At 47.2% G+C, this 20,867-nt stretch overlaps 1 protein-coding gene across 1 annotated transcript in view; it reads right to left on the bottom strand.

Annotated features, from left to right (window-relative positions):
• CFAP69 (cilia and flagella associated protein 69) overlaps window positions 1-20,867 on the bottom strand; it is a 1,486,345-nt gene that overhangs the window by 122,930 nt on the left and 1,342,548 nt on the right. Inside the window, exon 21 of the mRNA XM_069648365.1 lies at window positions 28-114. Within this exon, the coding sequence (XP_069504466.1) occupies window positions 28-114 (87 nt within the window). The remainder of the gene's footprint in view (window positions 1-27; window positions 115-20,867) is intronic.

The raw sequence follows: 20,867 nt of genomic DNA, 5'->3' as shown, positions 1-20,867 counted from the left end.
AAATATATTTGGGGAAAATTAGCTCACCTTTAAAACCTCGTAGTTCGATGTTCTGGCTAAGAAATCCTCCCAAGACTTAATGGTCAATTCGTTCTGTTTATGGTTAGCTTGTATCTATCGGATGAAAGAGATATAAATTAAGAAATATAACAAAGAGAAACCATAAATGTATGGAAAAATAAAAATCTCATGAGGAAAATTGCACTATTTAAACATTCTTTCACAGAAAATCAGTTTTAAACATAGCAGTGTGTCTGTGTGTATTACATGTAATTTTACCAGGATTTGTTTCTTTTTTTGAAATTGTATTTTTGATTTGAAAATTAAACCTTTCACAATTGAACATATGTAAATTAGAAAACAAAATAACAGAAAGTACAGATAGATACATTCATAAACAATTACAAAATATTAGCAATGTCATACAATAAGGGAATTAATGCATACACTATATGTATGGGTATTTGTGGCATTGTTTCCAGTTCTGCCTACAATTGACATTACATTAGTTCGTCAAGAGTAAAACGTTAGGAAGTTCATCAGTCCCCCTAAATGTGTCCACCAGAAAACCATGCAGGGCCAATATAAGCGATACACTTTGTTTCTTTTTAGATGTTCTGATTTTTATTACTTAAACTTGATTAACACTTTCAGTGCCATTGTTTCTGTGCTTTCCAGGCAGATAAGTGAACTTCAACTATTCATGTGTGATAATCGAATGGAAATTCACAAAAATGCAGACTATTTTGTTTTTTGTCCACTTGTAGGCCTCTTCGACAAAGCAGAAAAAACCCTAGGACTTCACTCAAACATATTCAAACAATGAAGTTACAAAAAACCATTACTTCCCTTGTGTTTGCCATATGTAAACGCTACAAGTTTGTTACCTTTGGTAACGTTCATTCTAACGGATAATTACTTTAGCAGATTTCTCATCTCTTGAAAAGTATATTCAAAGACAAGGGGTGCAATGCGCCTCTGCACCCACTCTATTTACCCACAGCATTTCGGTGCTGGACTGCCCCAGGGCAGGACAAAGACTGATATGTTTGGGATATTTCTTCTCTGTGAAAGATAGTGAGCTAAAGACTCTGGGTAAGTCTCTCGTAACCAGGACTAATGTCTGGCAGAGGGACTCCCAGGACCCCCCCTGTTAATTTGCATCTCTCAAAAGGGTACAGCGTTCATTCATCGACAGTGTTTTTTTCTATGGGGATTTTGCCAAATTGTTTTTTCTTGGAAAAACACATCAAAAAATATAGGGGGGTGTGAATAAGGGTATATAAGGAGTAGGGGTGGTTGGCAATAGTGTAAGCTTAATAAGAGAAGGGGAGTTGGGGGGAACCCTCCAAAAATAAAAATACTATTTTCGATGAGATTTATTTTCTAAAATAAATTAAGCAAAAAAACATTGAATAAAACACTGCCGAAGAATGAACATAGAACCCTCAAAAAAGACCCTGAATGTAATAAATACAGAAGGCAGATGTGAGGGGATTGAGGAAACAGCATTTCTAATATGAATCTCTGAAGGACTACCTGGCCAAATCCAGCTATGGAATCTAGGCACTAGTGCTTTTCAAGCTTGTACAACAAGTCATTGCATGACTTGGCAAACCTGAAAAATGGGCATGACCCTGTGCAAAGATGAAGAAGCAGACATAACTCGTGTGAATAAGATCAAATCCAGGTAGACTCCTATTCACTCACCAAATCGTAGCATTCCAAAAAGCAAAGGACTATCCATCAGGACAAGATTTGTTTCATCACTTCCGTGTTCTTGCCGGGACAAGCAAAGCTGACAGAGCTGATATACGTGTAGAAACACCTTTGGTTATAGCCACAAAGAAGCTTCAAAACTTCTCGTTAACTGCCCAGCAAAAATGCTCCTCCAAGTTAGATGGATGAAGAGCAGGAAAAAATAAAGAAGTATATTTCCTGTATGAAGTATAACTGAGGCAAAACAAAAGTAGTGATGGCTGTAAGGTTCAGAATTAATCTTAACCTATGGCATCGCTCTTTTGTTTTGCTGAAGTAGAACTGATAAAATCTTTGGAAGAAATTAAACTCTCACCTTTAAAGTAAACTTCCTCTTAGAGAATGTCCAAAAAGGGGGATGTACCGATAAAGTGTTCTGCTCGCTCCCTCTACTAACTGATATAACAGCAACTGGCAGAATCACCAAGAATGTAGTGGCTCAGATCTGGTGACCATCACGAAATTCAGAAGATTTATATCTCAAGCTGGGCCAATAAAACAATTCAGTAAACAGTTATGCTACTCAGGAATTGCATAATTGTAGGCAATAAATAATATAAATCTTGTTTAGGTATCCTCTTGAAAACTGAAATGGCAGCCAAGTAGTCTTTATGCATACCAATCTGAAAATTCTAATTAGTGAAAAAAGCAGGACCTCTAAAAATGAGGCTTTGGAGAAAGCCAGCAGACCAATATTCTATACTGCAAACATAGGTTGATTTAGTGTTTGGTCCCCTGCCAGACAACATGATCTCCTGAGCTTTACTGTAGAATTCCTGTGTTGTCTCTCAACCTTTCAACCTCTATGTATGGAGACTTGAGCAGCTGATATCCAGATGAAATAATTGTCTCTGTACCCGAGAGTTGGTTGCATTACATTGTATGGAGCTTCCAAGACCTGCAAAAGGACCAATCTAGGAGGTCCATGTCCCACATTCTCTGGGCGTAGTCTGTGGAGATCAGGATGATGCTGGTAACCAAAGTGCTCAGTCATGTCGGTACCACTGTGGAAATGTGCACAGAAGTTTTAAGGCCCAATCAACAATCAGTGCATGTCTGAGAACCACCCAAAGAGGAAAGACCTTGGAGCAAAAGAGACTTCACCTCTTGCTGTGACTGGAAGTACATGCCATCTATTTAGGCAGTCCCCAAATCATGAAAAGCCCATCCATCATCTCCTGACAGATGACCCACTGTGAGAGACTACCCTATGCCTGCCCAGAGTGTCCACTAAAACATTCTCCTTTCTCATCAGATAGCCAGAAGCGAAAGAAACAGTGTTCTCCAGGACCCAAACCTCATTTTGCATGGCCTATCTCCAGAGTTGCAGGGTGTCCCCACAAACCATCCTTTTCAGGAAATACATTTCCACTGTATTGTTTGCTAAGTACATAATTAACTTGCCTTTGATAGATGGAAGAAAAGCCACAAGAACCAGTCAAATTGCCCTATGTCCCAAGGGATTGTTCTGGGCCAAACCTTCTTACTGGGCACCAAAGCCTTGACACTGACAAGTCTCCAACCCTGAAGAGAGTCATCCAAACCCATAGTTGTTTGCAGCTATAGCCATTGAAAAGGCTCTCCCATCAAGAGATTTGATGGACGAGATAGCCAAAGGAGATACAGGGCCACCCTGGTGGAGAAGAGTAGAAGGTGCTCCATCCCCTTCAATTGGGGACTTTTGGCTTCTGTGTGGACTCTGAAAAGAGCTCATGTTGAGCCTTGACACTGGGACCAGGAAGGTGCATGAGGCCTAAAAGCTTGAGAAAGCACAGGTACCCAGGACTGTGAAGAGAATGACCACTTCATAAATATGGTTTATAAACTCTAGAGGTGGGACATCCTTGCTCTACTGCTTGTCTAGCACTGCCCCAATGAACTACAGTTCCAGAGGTGAAAGAGGATGAGGCTTCTTCGGGTTGAGGGAGAAACTCAAGTTGTTGAGCAGTTGGCATGCTTTGAAAAGATGTTCTCACACCAGGTCCAGGGTTTGGTCCCACATGAAGCGTCAGAGTACGGAAAGACATATGCAGTCTCCTCTCAGAAGAGCTCCACCACCACAAATTATTGGTAAACATCTTCAGTGCCGGGGAGAGGCAGATGGGCAGGAAGGAGAACTACATTTTCCCTATACACCTAAGATACTTATAATGTTTCAGGTAGATTGGAATGTGAAAGTAAGCACTTCTTCATTCCCCTCCCTGTCACCTTTTCCCCTCTCACCCTTCCCTCCTTCCTAGTACCCTTCTCTTTGATTTCTTTATCTTTCCCCTTCTCTCCTAAAATCTCCTTTCTTCCTACTACTCACTTTACTCACTACTATATCTCCCTCTTCCTTCCTTCCCCACCCCCTCCTCATCTCTTCTTTCTCATGTGCAAATTGGTCTACATGCCGATTTTCATGTTTACCGTTATTGCTTCTACTTTTCCATGTTTAATGTATTTTTGTTCATTGTAAAGCGCCTTGGATTAAGGCGCTATATAAAACAATAACTACAAATACATTTAGAGAACTGTATGAAATGATCAAAGAAGTCACGAGAGACTATTTAAAAATCAGCTATATTTGTGAATAAAAGATTGCAAGGAGCAAAAACCCAGGAGAAGGGAATCATTCTTCTGTCTTTAGTTGTTATGATAGTGGTAAGGTCAGTTAGGGTTAGTTTGGGCGGTGGACAGATTCTTTTAAGACATTCACTGATGATGGACAAGCACCTTAGCTAGTTTGTTAGGTAGGGAACACCCTATACAAAGTAGGGGAAGATAGGCATTATCCTTTTATTTAATGAAAACACACTAGAAATCTCTTACAAGAGTCCATGTCCTCCTTGTGAACCGCCACAGCACCCTTGAAGTCTGATGCAGGGTGTGTGTGCGTGTGTGTGACACCCAGGTTCTTACCTATATACATACACACATGTTATGTCTAGGGCAAGCCATAGTTAAGGTTAAGATGAAGTCCCTAGGGCATTTCAGGAAAGGAATTTAACTTCTGAACGTTTGAATGAAAACATTCTAAAAATATTCCGAAGTAATATTTGGAAGCGGCCGTCTGTTCATGTAAAAAATTTCTACATGAACTCTTCATTGTTTAAGAAAAGCTCTTTGATCGCATTGTGAACAGCTTTTAACATGGAGCTTTCAGCACTAATATTTCAAAATTGTCCACTTTGGCTTTCCCTCATTTTGCAGGTGCCTACATATTAGCTTCAATTCGTGCACTGAAATGTTGTCTTGAAAATTGCTGTGGCCAATTTTGAGCTGTTTTGGATTGAAAATGTATCTATGTATATGAAGCATGCGCACTGACAACCTAGATTTCCAGTGAAAAAATACGATATAGGTTAAAAATTACATGCCAAACCATGCGCTCAGCAACCATGGCACCCATACACACAGCAGCTATAACCACACCAAGAAATGCATTCACCCCCCATGCGTTGTACACATTCCAGCATACAGTGAAGCAAGGAAATACATAATCCAGCAACAATATGCAGCTAGCATTATCATGACCACACACAGCATATGCATTCACCCCCAAGCCATACACCCCCAATCCATACACATTCCAACATACAATAAAGCAAGGAAATGCATCATTCCAGCAACAATATTCACACTCACGCCCACTGCATACACATTCCACCATACACTGGGCCTCATCACTAGTTGGGCGGTATCCTGGCTGTAATATCGGCCAAATGTAATAGCGTTAGCACCCACCGGTCCGGTGGTATTATCGCCGAATCACGGTTTGGCCGTTGACGGTAAATCCCCATTCCCCATTGGGTCCATTGGACTGCAGATATACAGGGTATTTCATAGAAATTCGCACAAAAGTGTTGCACGCGGCTGGCGCACAGTGTTCCCGTGCGAATGTCTGCATGAGCTAAAATCGATTTCCGTGCACAGCATATTCATGGATTTTAGCCTCCAAAAGCAGCCATGGCGCGTAGAGTGGCGCAGCGACCCTGCAGCAGCGCCAGTTACGCCCCCAAGAATGCCCTCGCGCAAGGAAAAGCCATCAAAATCCCCAATCCAGCGCAAAGGGCTGCGCCAACCCTGGACCAGTTTACCGGACTGCCAAACAGCAAACGCCAAGCGGGGAACGTGTATTACGGGTTTCGCGGTAACTTCCACACGCGAAAGGGCCTGTGCGAGTGGGGTATGTGTATAACTGTTGTTCGCGTGAATTTTTACACGCGATTGGCCTGGGGGAGCGGGGTACATGTATTTCAGGGGAGGGCGGCAAGTTTCACACGCGATTGGCCTGGGTATATGTATTCCAGGGGTGCGCGGGAAGTTTCACACGCGATTGGCCTGGGTACGTGTATTTCAGGGGTGCGTGGGAAGTTTCACACGCGATTGGGCCTGGGGGAGCGGGGTACGTGTATTTCAGGGGCTCGCGGGTAGTTTCACACGCGATTGGCCTGGGTACGTGTATTTCAGGGGTGCGCAGGAAGTTTCACACGCGATTGGCCTGTGTACGTGTATTTCAGGGGTGTGCGGGTAGTTTCACACGCGATTGGCCTTGGTACATGTATTTCAGGGGTGCGTGAGAAGTTTTACACGTGAATTGGCAGTGTGGGTCCTCCCAGGTGTCCCCTCTACCCCCTCCAAAGCCCCTGCAGGCAGCCCACACCACAGAGGACTACCCTGCACCCCTGGTCATGTCCCGCAGGCAGCCCATCCACCATGGGCATGCCCCTCAGCCAAGCCACATGTCACGTTGCAATTTGATCACCAACTCATGTCTCCCAGCACCCCCACACCCCAGCAGTCAGGGGCACCTCCCAGCAGGCCCCCACTCATGTCCCCCAGCACCCCCACCCCCCAGCAGTCAGGGGCACCTTCCAACAAAGCAAATCCAAACCGAAATGAAAAAGTAAAATCCATTGCTCCATGGAAAAATCAAAAAAGAAAAAGCTGACAAATGCACACTCCAACTATTTACAAGGATGAAATCATGGGTCCATGAGCCCAACTGTCCAAAGGAAACCTACAAAAAAGCCTACAGAATAAACAACTATATACAAAAATGTGGGGCATAGTCCATGCGCCCCAAAGGGAAGAAAAAAAGAAAGGAAACTTAACACTAAGGAACTATATACAATGGCGACGGGCAAGTCCAACGGCTCACTGGTTGATGTCATGGGCCAGGGCATCATCGAACTCCTGTTCAATGGCTTGGAGGCGGGCATGTTCACTGGCCCCGAGGTCTCGCAGGGATAATGCGGTGTCCAGCTCCAACTCCCTGCGAATACCCTCGAGGTACTCAGCCCGCCTCAGTGCCCTGTGCATGGAGTTCTCCGCCCTGACCATTGTAAGCCATTCCTCCTCAGTCCGCCGCCGCTCCGCACCTATTTGCTGGCCCAACCGCTGCCACACGGAAGACACCCCCATTCCAGGGTTCTCCTGCCCTCCGGCCGATGCCTGCCCCTCTGATGTAGATGGCCCCGAGCCATGATGCCTCCCACGTCGAGCCTGCCGCTGCCTCTGATGCAACTGCCTCTACCAGCAGAGACGGCATCCAGGCTGATGGAATCCACCGACACCGTTGTGCACGTGCCCTGCCCGATGATGCCGGCACATCCTCCATCTGCTGGGGTCCAGTTGCTGGTGTGCCCATCCCTGCTGGACCTCCGACTCCCGACTGTGGCAGGGATGGGAGCCCCACCGAGCTGGCTGCGTTGGTCGGGGCAGGTCAACAGGGGGCCCTGGTGGCATCTGGCCGGAAGACGGCATGGAGAACGACTGGCTCATAGCCTCCACAGAGGAGGAGAGGGTCGCCAGAGTGGCCGACACATGTACGAAACCCCCGACCATGGTCGCTCCCAACTGGGCCACGTTGGCACGCTGCTCTTTGTTATGACGTGCGTGCTCCCCCCGGAAAGCACGCATGTCATCACGAATGTCACGCGTGCGCAACGCAACACCAATCAGGACCTTCTCCATACGGCCAGGGGTCTCCTCGTCCGCAGGTAGAGGAGTGTCAGATGACATGGACATCCCCCCCCTACCAGCGGACGGACCTGGGGTGGGGCATCCCTGCTGGTGCATGGTGGTGCAGTCACAGTGTCAGGGACATTGACATGCACAGGCCCCTCCACGGCGACCTGTGCTGCCTCCAGCCCCTGGACTGCACCACTTGCACCAGTGGTACCACCCCCACCAGGCCCCATGTGCAGCTCAGTAGCGGCCTCCTCCTCCTCCGTGGAAACCACCAACCTGGATGGCTCCACACCGTCTTCCGCTGTTGCAAGCCTCTGTGGGGGCTCACCCACCCCTTTCGCTGCAGCCGTGGGGGCATCCCCGCCGCTTTGCTCAACAGGGCCATCTCCGCCCTCTTCTTCACTTGCCGCTGTGTAGAGGGAGACATAGAACACAAGCATCAGGGTACTGTACAATGGTCCCCTAGACAGGAAGCAATAACAGATGAGTGGCACTGTCAAACATCACTTCCATCATGTCCCTCCACAACACTAGGGTCAGTGCAGGGAAAACACATTCAGTAACAGGCATGGCACATACATGTCCAAGGGACTCTTGAAACATACATTGTTTGTTTGAAACTCACATGCATCATGGGTCATGCCTATCACATGCACACACTTCACCGTAGTTTCATCCATCTGGCCTTGTACACCCCAGACACAGTGGATACAAGGATGACTAGGCTGCATCAGTGAATCTGAACATTGTCACAGACATGTGTCATGCATCCATGGCATTCACAAGTCACAGACACGCAGGTAGACACACAGACATGGACACCATACATGTACATAGCATCAGCACCCATCCCTCACCCCCACCCATGTCCAGGAACAGAGACTGGCATGCTCTCATATTTCCATTCCGCATAGAGCTCCCCATGTTGCATTTAAGCACATGCACCAACCATGTGGTTCACACATTACTGGTCTCACATGCATAACCATGATGTCCCTGCACACACACATACGTACATGGCCTATGTCACACATACAGGCAAGTATCAGACAACCAGCACACTGCAACATGCCCTGTCTCACACAGTAATGCTTGGCCACTTACCGCTCAACTCCAGACGGGTCTGCCTCTCAAGAATCTGGGCGTGGAGCGCTGGGTGTACGCGTTCCAGGACCCTCAGCCGGATGGTACTCATGCGGCCCAGGCCCCCCTCCACGAGGCGCCGGGCTTTGTTGAGGGTCCTGGACCTCAAGTCCTCCCAGCGCTTCTTGACTTGCTTGATGTTGCGGGTTGCCACCCCCTCTGCATTGATGGCAACCACAAAGTCGTCCGAGATCCTGTCCCGTCCTTCCTTGTTGGCGCTTGATGATCCAAAGAGGGCATCATAATGCCCCAGGACAAGCTCCACCAGGACACCAACTTGCTTCTGACTGAAGCTGGTGGCCCTCTGCCCCTCTGGCTGGGGGTCACCAGTGGTCTCAGATGGTGTTTGCCCCGACATGGCGACCCCCGAGGCAGGTGTGGGTGGGCAACTGGGTCCTGGGGCTGAGCTGTGGAGATATGGTATACCAGTCGGGAGTCTTCTGTTCCAGCAGTGGTGGACACAGCAACTGGACCCCTGCAGATGGCAGATGTGCAGGCACAAAATGGCTGGGCACGATGGCAGCAGGTAGGCAGCAGCATATGGCTCGTGGGAGGCTGGTCGGGGCTCTGGGGGGCAGTAATTCGGCCTTTTGGGCAGGAGCGTGGTCTTCCGTGCGTTTTCGCGTGGCCAGCTTGATACGGAGTGATTTGGCACGTGAAATTCTTGCATGTCAGCGTGTAATTCGAGGAAAGTCCCTTAGCGCGTAGGCGCGTCAGCACGCATACGCGATTTCATTGGACCAAAGGCCCTCAGCGCGTAAGCACATCTGTGATGTATCGCGCACGGGCCTGTACGTGCTTTTCGTGGGGTGCGGTGCGTGTGTTTTCCAGGCGTTAGGGTTCACACGCTATTACTTCACAGCGGGTGGGTGTTGGTTACGCGTTCTTCTACACGCAAGGCAGACGGTGAGTGGTACCCCTCTCCCCCAGGCCCAATTGCGTGTGAAACTTCACGCGCACCGCTGAAATACGCGTACCCAGGCCAATCGCGTGTGAAACTTCACGCGCACCCCTGAAATACACGTACCCAGGCCAATCGCGTGTGTAACTTCACGCGCACCCCTGAAATACACATACCCAGGCCAATCGCGTGTGTAACTTCACGCGCACCCCTGAAATACACGTACCCAGGCCAATCGCGTGTGAAACTTCACGCGCACCCCTGAAATACACATACCCAGGCCAATCGTGTGTGGAAATTCACGCGCAACCCTGAAATACACATACCCAGGACAATCGCGTGTGAAACTTCACGCGCACCCCTGAAATACACGTACCCAGGCCTATCGCGTGTGAAACTTCCCGCGCACCTCCGAAATACACGCACATGCTATTTTTCACACAGCGGGTGTCCGCGTTTGTCGCGTACCCCTATGCACGTCATTTGTCCTAGAGGCCCAGAGTATGGGACATTCTACATAGTTGTATATACCTGCTTTTTGTGGGCGCACATTTTGGCGCACATTTTTTTCATGCGCAGGGACGCAACCGCCTGCCTTCGTGTGGCGGACGTGTTTAGGCCTGTGCGCGTCTTTGCCCGTGCGCTGTTTTTGCCCTATTCGATTCCATGAATACGTGTTGTAGGCGAGCATGTGGGCGTTCCGCGCACTTGCCTCCTGTACTTCCCCCCCCGTGACGCCCACATTTTCACGAGTTGTTCCCCATTCCACGTGTCACGCCCCGTGCTCCGCCTACTTTTGGTATGTGCGCTTTCGCTGTGGCCTTAGCGCACGCCGTTAGATGACCTGTGCGCCGGCGTGCGCCGCGCACTTTTTCAGTGCACATCCCAGATTTTACTCACGCACGGACTTCCATGAATAGATGTGCGCTGGTTTGCCAACAATCATCACACTTGCACTGCGATTTGGGCTCTTTCACTGCGAATCGCACGTTTTCGCACGCTTGCGCCAATATTTTCAGCGCACATCAATTCCATGAATCGGCCACATAGCATATTACACAACGTATAGCTCGCAAAATATATGCTTCACATCATGCACATATTAATCTTTATAAAATATTATTGAAAATAATATATTTTAATTAATTACACATATACGCTCAATGTAATGTTGCTAGCACTGCATACATATGATACACTTTACACCTTTAACAGGTGTATAGGCAAAACCATAGATATAAAATCATCAGTGTTCATAAATAATGTCAAACTTGTATGTCTGCTTTCGTTTAAACTTGTAAAATGTGTTCAAAATGTCTAGTAACAGGTAAAACACGGTGTATGTTATGCAGTACTTATTACATCAGCGCACATACAAAATATTACACTTTTATGTGTACTTTCCTTTCACCTCTTGTTAAATTTGTACTAACAACTTTAACACATGTGTATGTTACACAGTATACCATCATCAATGGATAAATATAAAATCATACCCAAATTAAACAATGTACAGTTTGTACAACTGTAGGCTTAATCTGCTATGCGTAGAAATTCAAACATAACCTAGTAATATGTCACTTATTGATTTTAATATTTTACATACTACATATTTTACACAAATGTATTAATGTTCCTATTGTTACATTGTCATTAACATACTCATAGTTTACTATCATAACATGTCTTTTGTATGGGTGAAACATCAAATTTAAGAGAAGATGACAAGACGATAAAAAAGAACACAAGCATCAACATAAAAATTGTAAGTATAATTTATTATAAAAACAAATAAAAACATTTGCAAATAAAACTTGCAAAGTTAAAAAAATGAAAATCAAATTGTATTCTGTTCAATACATGTAAAATACAATTGAGATGTATTACAACACATTTAATAATAATTTGATTTCAATATATTTATTTATATGTATTGATAATATGTTTTATGTTGTTCCCTTAAAGTTACGATTTCTTTTTTTTAAATAATATATTTTATAACATATATGTATTTTAAAAAATACAGAAACTATTCAATGAATTTATGTGGGGAGCTGAAGCAAGGATGAGGTGTCCAGTAAATGACCGTGTATATGGGCTCCAATTATAAAAAATGCCAGCAAAGTCCGAACGCTGCGTCTTATGGCTGAGTTCTACTTTCAGGAGCTGGTGTCCAGTCCTCTTTCTGTGGAGATTGCTGCGGCCTGTTTAAAAACTCCTTTTCCCGCGGAGCGGCCGCAGAGTCCGGATGCTGAGTCTTAGGGTCTTGGGACTCTTTGGCTCCCCGGCGACTGGTGTCTAGGTCTCTGCGGCCAGGTTTGACTTGGAATATCTGAAACTCGGAATGTGTGGATTGCGGGAGCTCTGCACCCACCAACAACAATCTTTTGTCACAGAGGAAGAAAAATGGCGAGTGCAGTGGGCCCCCGTACCCGCCTGGGAGGATAAGCAGTACCAAGCCTGAGCCTGACGCCGCCTGTACGGAAATACAGCTCTTCAGCTGACCCTTGAACAATCGATGGCGAAACCATTGCAGAGGATGTCAGTACCTTGGTTGAATACGACTCATACGCACAACAAGGTAAGCCAAGTCACTCAGCCTGCACCACCAGTCCAACACACTCACCCTGGCATCCAACTTGATCTATGCTCCCCCACACCACTTGCCACAGGCCACAAGGCTCCAAACATTTCTGTAACTAAAGAGAACTCATCTCGGGCCACGCAGCTACCTAGGAATACCCATATGCAAATACCCCTCTTGTCTGAAACATCACTTACCTTGCCGCAAGCCGGTCCTAGGGAATCCTATGGTGGACCGCTTTCTGCACTGCCTTCTGTGTCCCTGGAGCAAGAGACACTGAAGGCCCTCTCGATGGAGGTGGAGGGTGGGGTCAGAGAAGGTGAAAATCATGAGCAGCAGGCGACCGACCGCGGTTGCATCTTTGGAGAAAGACGCGTCTATGCAACCTCCGATGCAATCACCTACTAACCAGGGAATGAAGAAAGGGATAGGGCTACAATATTCCTAAATGATGACATAGCTCTGAGTCTACACCAACAAGATACACCCTCTGCCAAGTTTATCAGCCAGGACAATATCCAGTCGCGAGCAACAAGCTTGTACGATGCACCTCCCTCGCACAAAGACAAGGTAGTAGGTAGTCATTTTTTATCAGCAAACTGCATTGATAACAGTGGCCTGATAAACGAGCAGACTACAAGTAAAATAAAAAGCTTTCAGGGCAAAGAAACTTTGGCTACAATTACAAGCAAACAAAGGAAAAAAGTCCCCCCAACCGGAGAGCGAGCTACACAATGTGCCTACTCGTATAGCGCGATTGTCTCTATACTTGACAAACATTAACACTCTAATCAGTATGCACGAAAAAACAAAGGAAGTGGAAGAACTTCATGCTTCTGCTTCAAAAAACGACCTACGTTTTACTTCAACACCACTCAATAAATTGAAAGAAGAAAAATGTCTCTTCCCACAACACGCAAACCTGGAACATAGCCAGGACAAATGCTACGAAGCTAGTGACCCCGGCAGTTCTCCTGTTAGACCACCCCGGGTGCAGAAACATCTCTATGAAAATAGATGCCAATGTGAAAAATTGGAGAACCAGGATGTGGCTCGAATTCCAACAATGATGCTCGACCTCCAAAATGTACTAATAGCAACAACATCCCAAACGCTAATACCGTTTACCAAGCTGCATGAAGTGAATGTAGAAGTAATCAAAGATCAAGCCACTCTCATTGCACTCATGCATACTAAGCAATTCCATATTGAGAATTTCATCTTACAAATTCAGGTTCAAATAGATGTGAGCAAAAGATTGTCCTCTTTTTTGTTACAGGGCTGTGGTGGATGAGGAAGTGCATATATAACAAAAGCGAACAATCGCACCACTATCTACCCTGTTTCCTACTACACAGGTTGTAGATGGACAACTCTACACGTTGTAACACACGGCTATTTATATCCCATGTGTATACCCCAAAGACCAGAAGCCCATGAAAGAACACATTTTAATTAATATATAACAACATTTTTTTTTTCAAAACCTTATAACAAAAAAATACAAATAAAAACAATTTGCAAAGTTAATTCTCAATTGCGTTTTAAGAAGAAAAGAGAGACACGGTGCATCCACCCCTTTGATACTTATGGATGGGATGCAACTTTTCATTGAAACCAATAATTTCTCTTTTAATGAATTGTTTTCTCCCGCAGATTCATCATCAGACAGACTCCCAAAGCAGTGCATAGCAGAGGTGGGATGAAAGCCCCTATACCAGGAAATACTGCAGAACCGCCATTCCAAAACGGGCGTCAGCGCCAAGGGACACTAGACACGTCCAGGCAGTAACAATTGGTAAAGGTTTGCAGTGACGACCACGTTGCTGCCCGGCCGATATGTCTTACCGGTACGCCCTTTTGTAGTGCCAGTAAAAGCAGCCACTAGTGGAGTGTGCTCTGATGCCCGTTGGTAGCTCCATCCATGCCTTCTGTTAACACTCAGAGATACAGAGAGTTATCCAACTGGAGATTGTCTGTTTTGACACAGCCAAACCCTTCATAGAAAGTGAAAAAAAGCTTCAAACAGCTGGCCGTGCCTCCTGTATTCTATTAAGTGACAACTTTGCCTTCAAAAACCGAAGAAAAGGTGGCTTGCAGGGCAACACCTGCAGCTCACTAACCCTTCTGGCTGATGTAATCACTACTAAAAAGGTAGTCTTCAATGTGAGCAACCTGATGGGACAAGAGTACATGTGCTGAAAAGGTGCCGCCATCAAAAAAGTAAGGGCTAGGTTAAGGTCCCAATCCGGAACCACAAAATGAACAGGCGGAAGCCTATTTACAAGGCCTTTCAGGACTTGGGCCCTCACTAGGATTGTAAAGAAAGACCCTTGGTCCGGAGACCTCTTGAAAACAGACAATGCCTTTGACTGTTGTAAACTGTAGGGGTGAAGAGGCCAGTGACAGAAGGAACTCCATCAATGAATTGGTGGGGCAAGAGATAGGACTGATCTTGCGTTCCACACACTATGCCTCAAACCTTCTCCACCTGCACATGTACAACGATCTTGTAGATGGTCTCCATGCAGCCAGTAGCACCTCAAGTATCTCTTCTGAGAGGTCCCAGTCATTTTACCTCATCCTCTCAGGAGACACGGTTGTAGATTGAGGTACTCTGGGTTCAGGGGCAGCAACCTTCCTTCTGACTTAAATAGGAGGTCCGGCCATCCAGGCAGCCGGAACGGTGGGCAGACGGCCAACTCCAGGAGCTCAGAGTAACATGTTTTCCTCACCCAAATCGGGGCAATCAGCATCATTGTCGCTTAGAACCTCCTCAACCTCCTGAGAACCCATGGGATGACAGGGATCTGGGGGAAGCTGTTACGCTCACCTGGCTCCCACAGGGGCATCGGTCGGACCCGGACTGCTGCTGCCTCCACCCACGTGATGCGTAGTGCAGCGATGACTGACTGGATCTGCCCTCCTAATCTTGTCTGCTTGACCCGTAGAAATATTCTACAAGTGGAGAGATGGATTTCGCCACTTTTAGATTCAAGTGATAGCACCCCCACTCTCCTCCCCACTAATCACCTCTGAAGTGCCCTCTCAGCAATCTCACCTTAAATTCTTGAAGGATGAGCCCTCCATCCTGCGAAGAACGCAGGGGCGCGTTGATGACCAGTTACTTCACTGGCCTGAAGATATTGGAAGAGTTGTAGACGAATCCTGACTCCAAAAGGTCCTGGCGAAGAGCCGTAAGTATACAGTTCGTAAGAGTTCAAAATGTCTGGAATTCACTCCTGTCCAATTCCTCTTTTTATCTTGCAGCTTTGACCCAATAAGAAGATTGACGGCTGAAAGCGCTCCGGTAAAAGTCTGTGTTACCCAACACTGTCTGGTAAATAATGCCAAGGGTTAAACTTGCTGCTTTCTCCTTTTCTTACAGGTGCGGCATAAGAAGATGTGGCGTGCTGATGAATAATACCTCCGGCGGTAAAATCAGGTAAGCATATGGCGGCTAAAGAGATTGTCTCCGTCTGTTCTCTCTGGTCACCTTGTCGTTTCTTGTCCCCCTTAGGTGCCGGGATTCGGCGATGTAAAGATGGAGACAGCGCCGGATCGAAGAGGTGCTGCGTGGAACGGTGAGTATGGCGCGGCGCTGCTGCTGTCGATGCGACGCGTTTAAAACAAAGTCTTTCCTCTGGTTTGAAGATGCGATGAATCCGGAATCAGGTAAGAAATCAGATAATACTCTTGTTCTAACCTTTGCTTCTTTCCTTCTTTCTAGGTGCTCCAGGTTCGAGGCGGGCGTGGCAGAAGGCTGGATGCTGCTGCTGGCACAGTGAACGTTACGCTGCTGGATGCAGATTAACGCGAAGCGTGTGCTGCTCTTCGGGCGTGGTTTAAATAGCCTCCAAAGTAGTCCCAGGTTGGTATTCCTCCCCGACCACACCCGAGTAACAAAATAGTCCCTACGGTAAAGTAGTCCCTTCCAGGCCTCACATGGGCTTGGATCTTCTTGCAGCATGGTCTGCATCAGGTAAGTGTGCACCTATGAGCCTGGCACCTATGGCGCCCCAGTCTGATGTCCCATATGAGCCTGACGCCATAGGTGCCAGGACTGAACCCAGACAGCCCCTAGCAGGGGTTGCTGGGTTTTCTCAAGGCAACATGATGCCTGCTCCCGGGGCTGATGGACGTGGTCTGGATGCCCGGGGGTATGCATCATGACAGAAGCATACCGGACATCAAAGTCCCACTTCAATAGGAATGCACCACCAGTGCACCTCTCGCCACGAATTCCCTTGAGAAAATATGTGTGCACTTCGTGTTGGATTCTGTCACAAACAGATCCACCGTCGGGGTACCCCACTGAGTGAAGATCTCCTCGAGAACTTCCTGACCCACTTCCCACTCGTGCAAGACCATGCTCTGCCTGCTCAGTACAATCACCAGCCATTTTCCGTCCCTGCCAGATGAACTGTCGAAACACAGATCCGGTTCTCTAACAGCCAGAACCACAGCTGCATCGCCTCCCTGCTAAGGGGACGGGAACCGTAGACCACCCTACTTGTTCAGGTAGTGCATGGCCACCATATTGTCTGTCATGATCAGGACGTGCTTCCCCTCAAGGAAGGCGCAAAAGCCTTCAGGGCCAACCTGATTCCTCACAACTCCAGTCTGTTGATATACTGCCGGCTCTCCAAAGACCAAAGGGTGCACACCTGCAGATTGTCTCAGTGAGCACCCCAACCTTTCAAGGACGCATCTGTCACTACCCTGACCTAGGGCCACAGAGGCCAGAAAGGTTTCCCCACCACCGATGAACTGGAGCCTCTGCGTTGGTGTTGTGTCTGACTTCTGAAGGTTTATGGAGAAGTACAGCCTACGCAGCAGCGAACAGGTGTCATCAAGGTGAGACGAAATCTGCTCCAACGACATTCCCCAGATAAGCCAGTCATCCAGGTATGGGAACACATGAACGTTGGATCTCCTGCAGTGATCCGCCACTATGGCCATCCACGTGGTGAAGACCTGCAGAGAAAGGTCAACCCAAAGCGGAGTACCTTGAATTGGTAGCACCTGTTCCCTATGTGGAATTTCAGGTATCTTTGGCGGATGGGCATGTGGAAAGATGCATCCTGCAGATCTAACAATAACAACCAGTCCTGTGACTGTAGAATCTCTAACAGCATCACCATTTTGAATTTTTCCTTCCGCAGGAACTTGTTCAAGGCCCAGAGATCCAAAATGGGATGCAGCCCTCCCACTTTCTTGGGTACCAGGGAATACCGGAAATACCAGCCGGACCCTCTCTGCTCGGGATGCACCTCTTCCACGGCACCCTTCAACAGCAGGGCTCGCAGTTCTTCCTGGAGCTCCTGTTCCGTTTGGTGGGGAGCAGAGGATGGTCTGTCTAGAGGTCTTTGCAAGAAGTTAAACAGTACCCCCATTGGAAGAGCTGCAATGCCCAGGCGTTCGAGGTTATCTACTGCAATTGTGGCATGTGCTCGCCAAACCTCCCTCCATCGGGGAAAGCAAGGGGGAAGAATTCAATGCGGCTTTGTGGGCGGTGCGGGTCCCGCCACTGCTGTTGGTGTTTGCGGGCCCCTAGAGGCCCCTTTGCCCCTTCGAGAGCGTGGGAAACACCTCTGTCCTTTGCCTGGTTTGTGTATGCTGCAATGGGACTACCCGCTGGCATCCTCTACCTCTGGAGGAGAAGCTAAACGATGGTTTAGGTGGATGTTGGAAAGACAGGCCCAGCAACTTTGCAGCCAACTTAGAGTCCGTGAATATTTCTAAGGACTCATTGGCTTTAGGGCCGAACAAATGCTTGCCATCAAATGCAATGTCCAACAACTTGGCTTCAACATTAGTGGAAACCCTTGAACTGTGCAGGTAAGCTTGCTTGTGCATCATAGTTGCTGGCCCCATAGCCATGACCACACAATCTGCACTGTCCAGTCCTGATTGGAGGGCTTGGCAGCCTACCTCCTTGCCGTCATCCATCAGGCAAAGAAAACATTTCAGCATTTCCCCTGCTGGGATGTGTTCGGTCGTCTCCTGCATAGTTCTCCATACACTGTGTTTGTATTTGGCAAAGGCACAGGAAGCATTCATGGCCTTGAGAGCCATGCTACCTGAAGAGAAGGCCTTCTTAGCCATGGCATCAAACCTTTTAGACTCCCTATAGGTCGGTAAGTTGGAGGTGGATGGCCACGTAACAACCGTGGCTGCCTGGACCATTAGCCCCTCCATCGTAGGATGGGTCGACAGATAGAAGGGATCTCCCCTTGCAAACTTGTATTTCTATGTCAACTCGGAATCACTGGGGGGTGGAGGAGAGTGGAACAGGGTCGTTCCCACAAGGAGACAATGGGGTCTGCAATGGCCACATTAAATGACATTGCTCTCTCTGTTGGAGTGCCCCTATCGAGGATATCTGTGAGCGTGTGGGCTAAGAGCGGTTTCACTGGGGCACACAAGCCTAGGACTTCCACCACACTCTCCACCGGTTCTCGGTATTGGGCATCCCCATTGCCATAGGGGTAGGTCTGCTGTGTCTCAAGGTCGGGCCAGGTGTCCAAGCAGCTGGCATCTTGCAGACCCTCTGCTACAGCGATGAGGTTGGCTTGATCAGCAAAAGAAATCACAGCCACCTGTCCCTCTTGGTGGCGCCTCAAAAGCCTGATCACCGTTATCACCGAAAATGGTGTGCATCGTCTCAAAGAACAATGTCCCTGACTCGGGGCAAACAACTTCTCAAGTATCGGCACTGATATCGATGGCATCGAGAGCGTTGGCGCAACTGCGGCTTTGGTGGCATCGTTGGCTTACCGATGGTCGGTATGGTGCTCGAGGGTGCCAAACTCGGCGCGGTCTCCTTTATGTCAGATGCACCGGCCATTGCAGGGCCCTCCTTGTTCTGCTGCATCAAGGATTGACCCTGTACCTACAGTGGCCGCCTTCATCATCTGGAGCATCTGCTCCATAAAGGCTTCCCACGCAGCCCAGGGTGTACCCGAACTGGAGTGGGAATCTGAGTCATACCTGCGTTGATGACGACATGTCTTCTTATAAGAAGATGAAGTGTGGCTTCTGGAGTGTGACCTCTTTTTAGCCTTCTACTGGTGCCCATCTTTTTCATCTGAGGTGTGGTCCTCTGTCTCCGGCTCAGACGATCTGGTAGTTGATCGGGGCGGCGACTTCAACGGTGGACGCCCCATCTTCAGTTTTGCCACCCGCTCCTGAAATAACTTTGGGGTCAGCTTTTGACACGACCCACAATATTCAGTGACATGATCGACGTCAAGCAAGCACATGCAAATCCGGTGCAGGTCAGTCAGACATTTTTGAGTTGCAATCGTTTGACCTCTTAAAACCCAACATCTTGTCAGTGGACATATCGCAAACATGGTTGAATTTCGATACAAACTAGTGAAAAAACACAGTGAACATTTTCTCTCACAAGAGCCATTTCTAGAGCAGCGTGCCGAGCACACAAAATAAAGGAACCGAGGTACAGGGATGTAGTGACGTAGCATGTGTACGATGACCAACGTCACGTCCAGAGTCAACGAGCACCCCATTAAGTTAAGATGGATCGATGGCCGAGTCGAGATGCACTATGCCCTTTGTAGAAAGTTTTTTCGAACAGCTGCCGCTGGAAGGGATATCTATCTAATGAGTAACCTGCAGAAGAAAACAATCCACTGAAGGCGGGTTTCACTGCTCTCAAGCATTTCTCAATCCACTGGTATTCTCTCTTTGTTGGTAGATATAAAAGTAAGTCACTATTCTCTAAATCTCCGAACTTTAGACTCACTCACCCAACATTCAACGCGCAAAATCAAGCCTTTGTTAAGATCTACCAGGGTGCTCATTGATTAATTGATTTGTTATTTATTATGCACCTATACACAAGTGTTTCAAGGCGCAATTGGACTAATGATCTACTTACATCTAACCTCTCAATCCCTGTCCAAAGTGTTTCACTGGACTAATGATCAATTTACATCTCGCCTCTTAATTCCTGTGCAGGTTTTTGATCCCATCTTTGGATTTGTATTAAAACTGGTTAATTTTCTTTATATATTACAGTGACAATGTGCCTTGCAGTTTTAGCACGTGCAAAATGTTTGCTGTGTTTGGTCCCTTTCAATGCTCGAGGACTCTTCACTTTTAGGAAAACAATTAAATGTTATTTTTCATCCATGCCATTAAATCTTTATATGTATAACATATGCCTTCTAATGTGTATCCTTCGCTTCAAAGCTTGCTAATTTTCCTCTGAGTAGGAGCAAACATCACCATTTTCTGAATATGTTGTACATAGCTCATTCAAGGCTTCTGGTAAGACAGAACTGTCCCTGTACCTACACCCACCATCCTCCTAAAATGTGCACACCACTAATGAACCATCTACATATTCTTGACATTCTCCATCCTCACCTGCTTTGTTTCACTTGACTCTACTTACTTCAATAATCTGTACATATACAATGCATACTCTTGGCAATGTGGTATGCCCAGGCCTTTGGGCAGAATGACCCAAACCTTACATATACACCATAGCATATGTTC

The sequence above is a fragment of the Ambystoma mexicanum genome, chromosome 2q (genome assembly GCF_040938575.1).
Source record: "Ambystoma mexicanum isolate Mex_15411 chromosome 2q, UKY_AmexF1_1, whole genome shotgun sequence".
NCBI lineage: Eukaryota > Metazoa > Chordata > Amphibia > Caudata > Ambystomatidae > Ambystoma > Ambystoma mexicanum.
The sequence above is the reverse complement of the archived record's forward strand: the minus strand, read 5'-3'. Positions and strand labels throughout refer to the sequence as shown.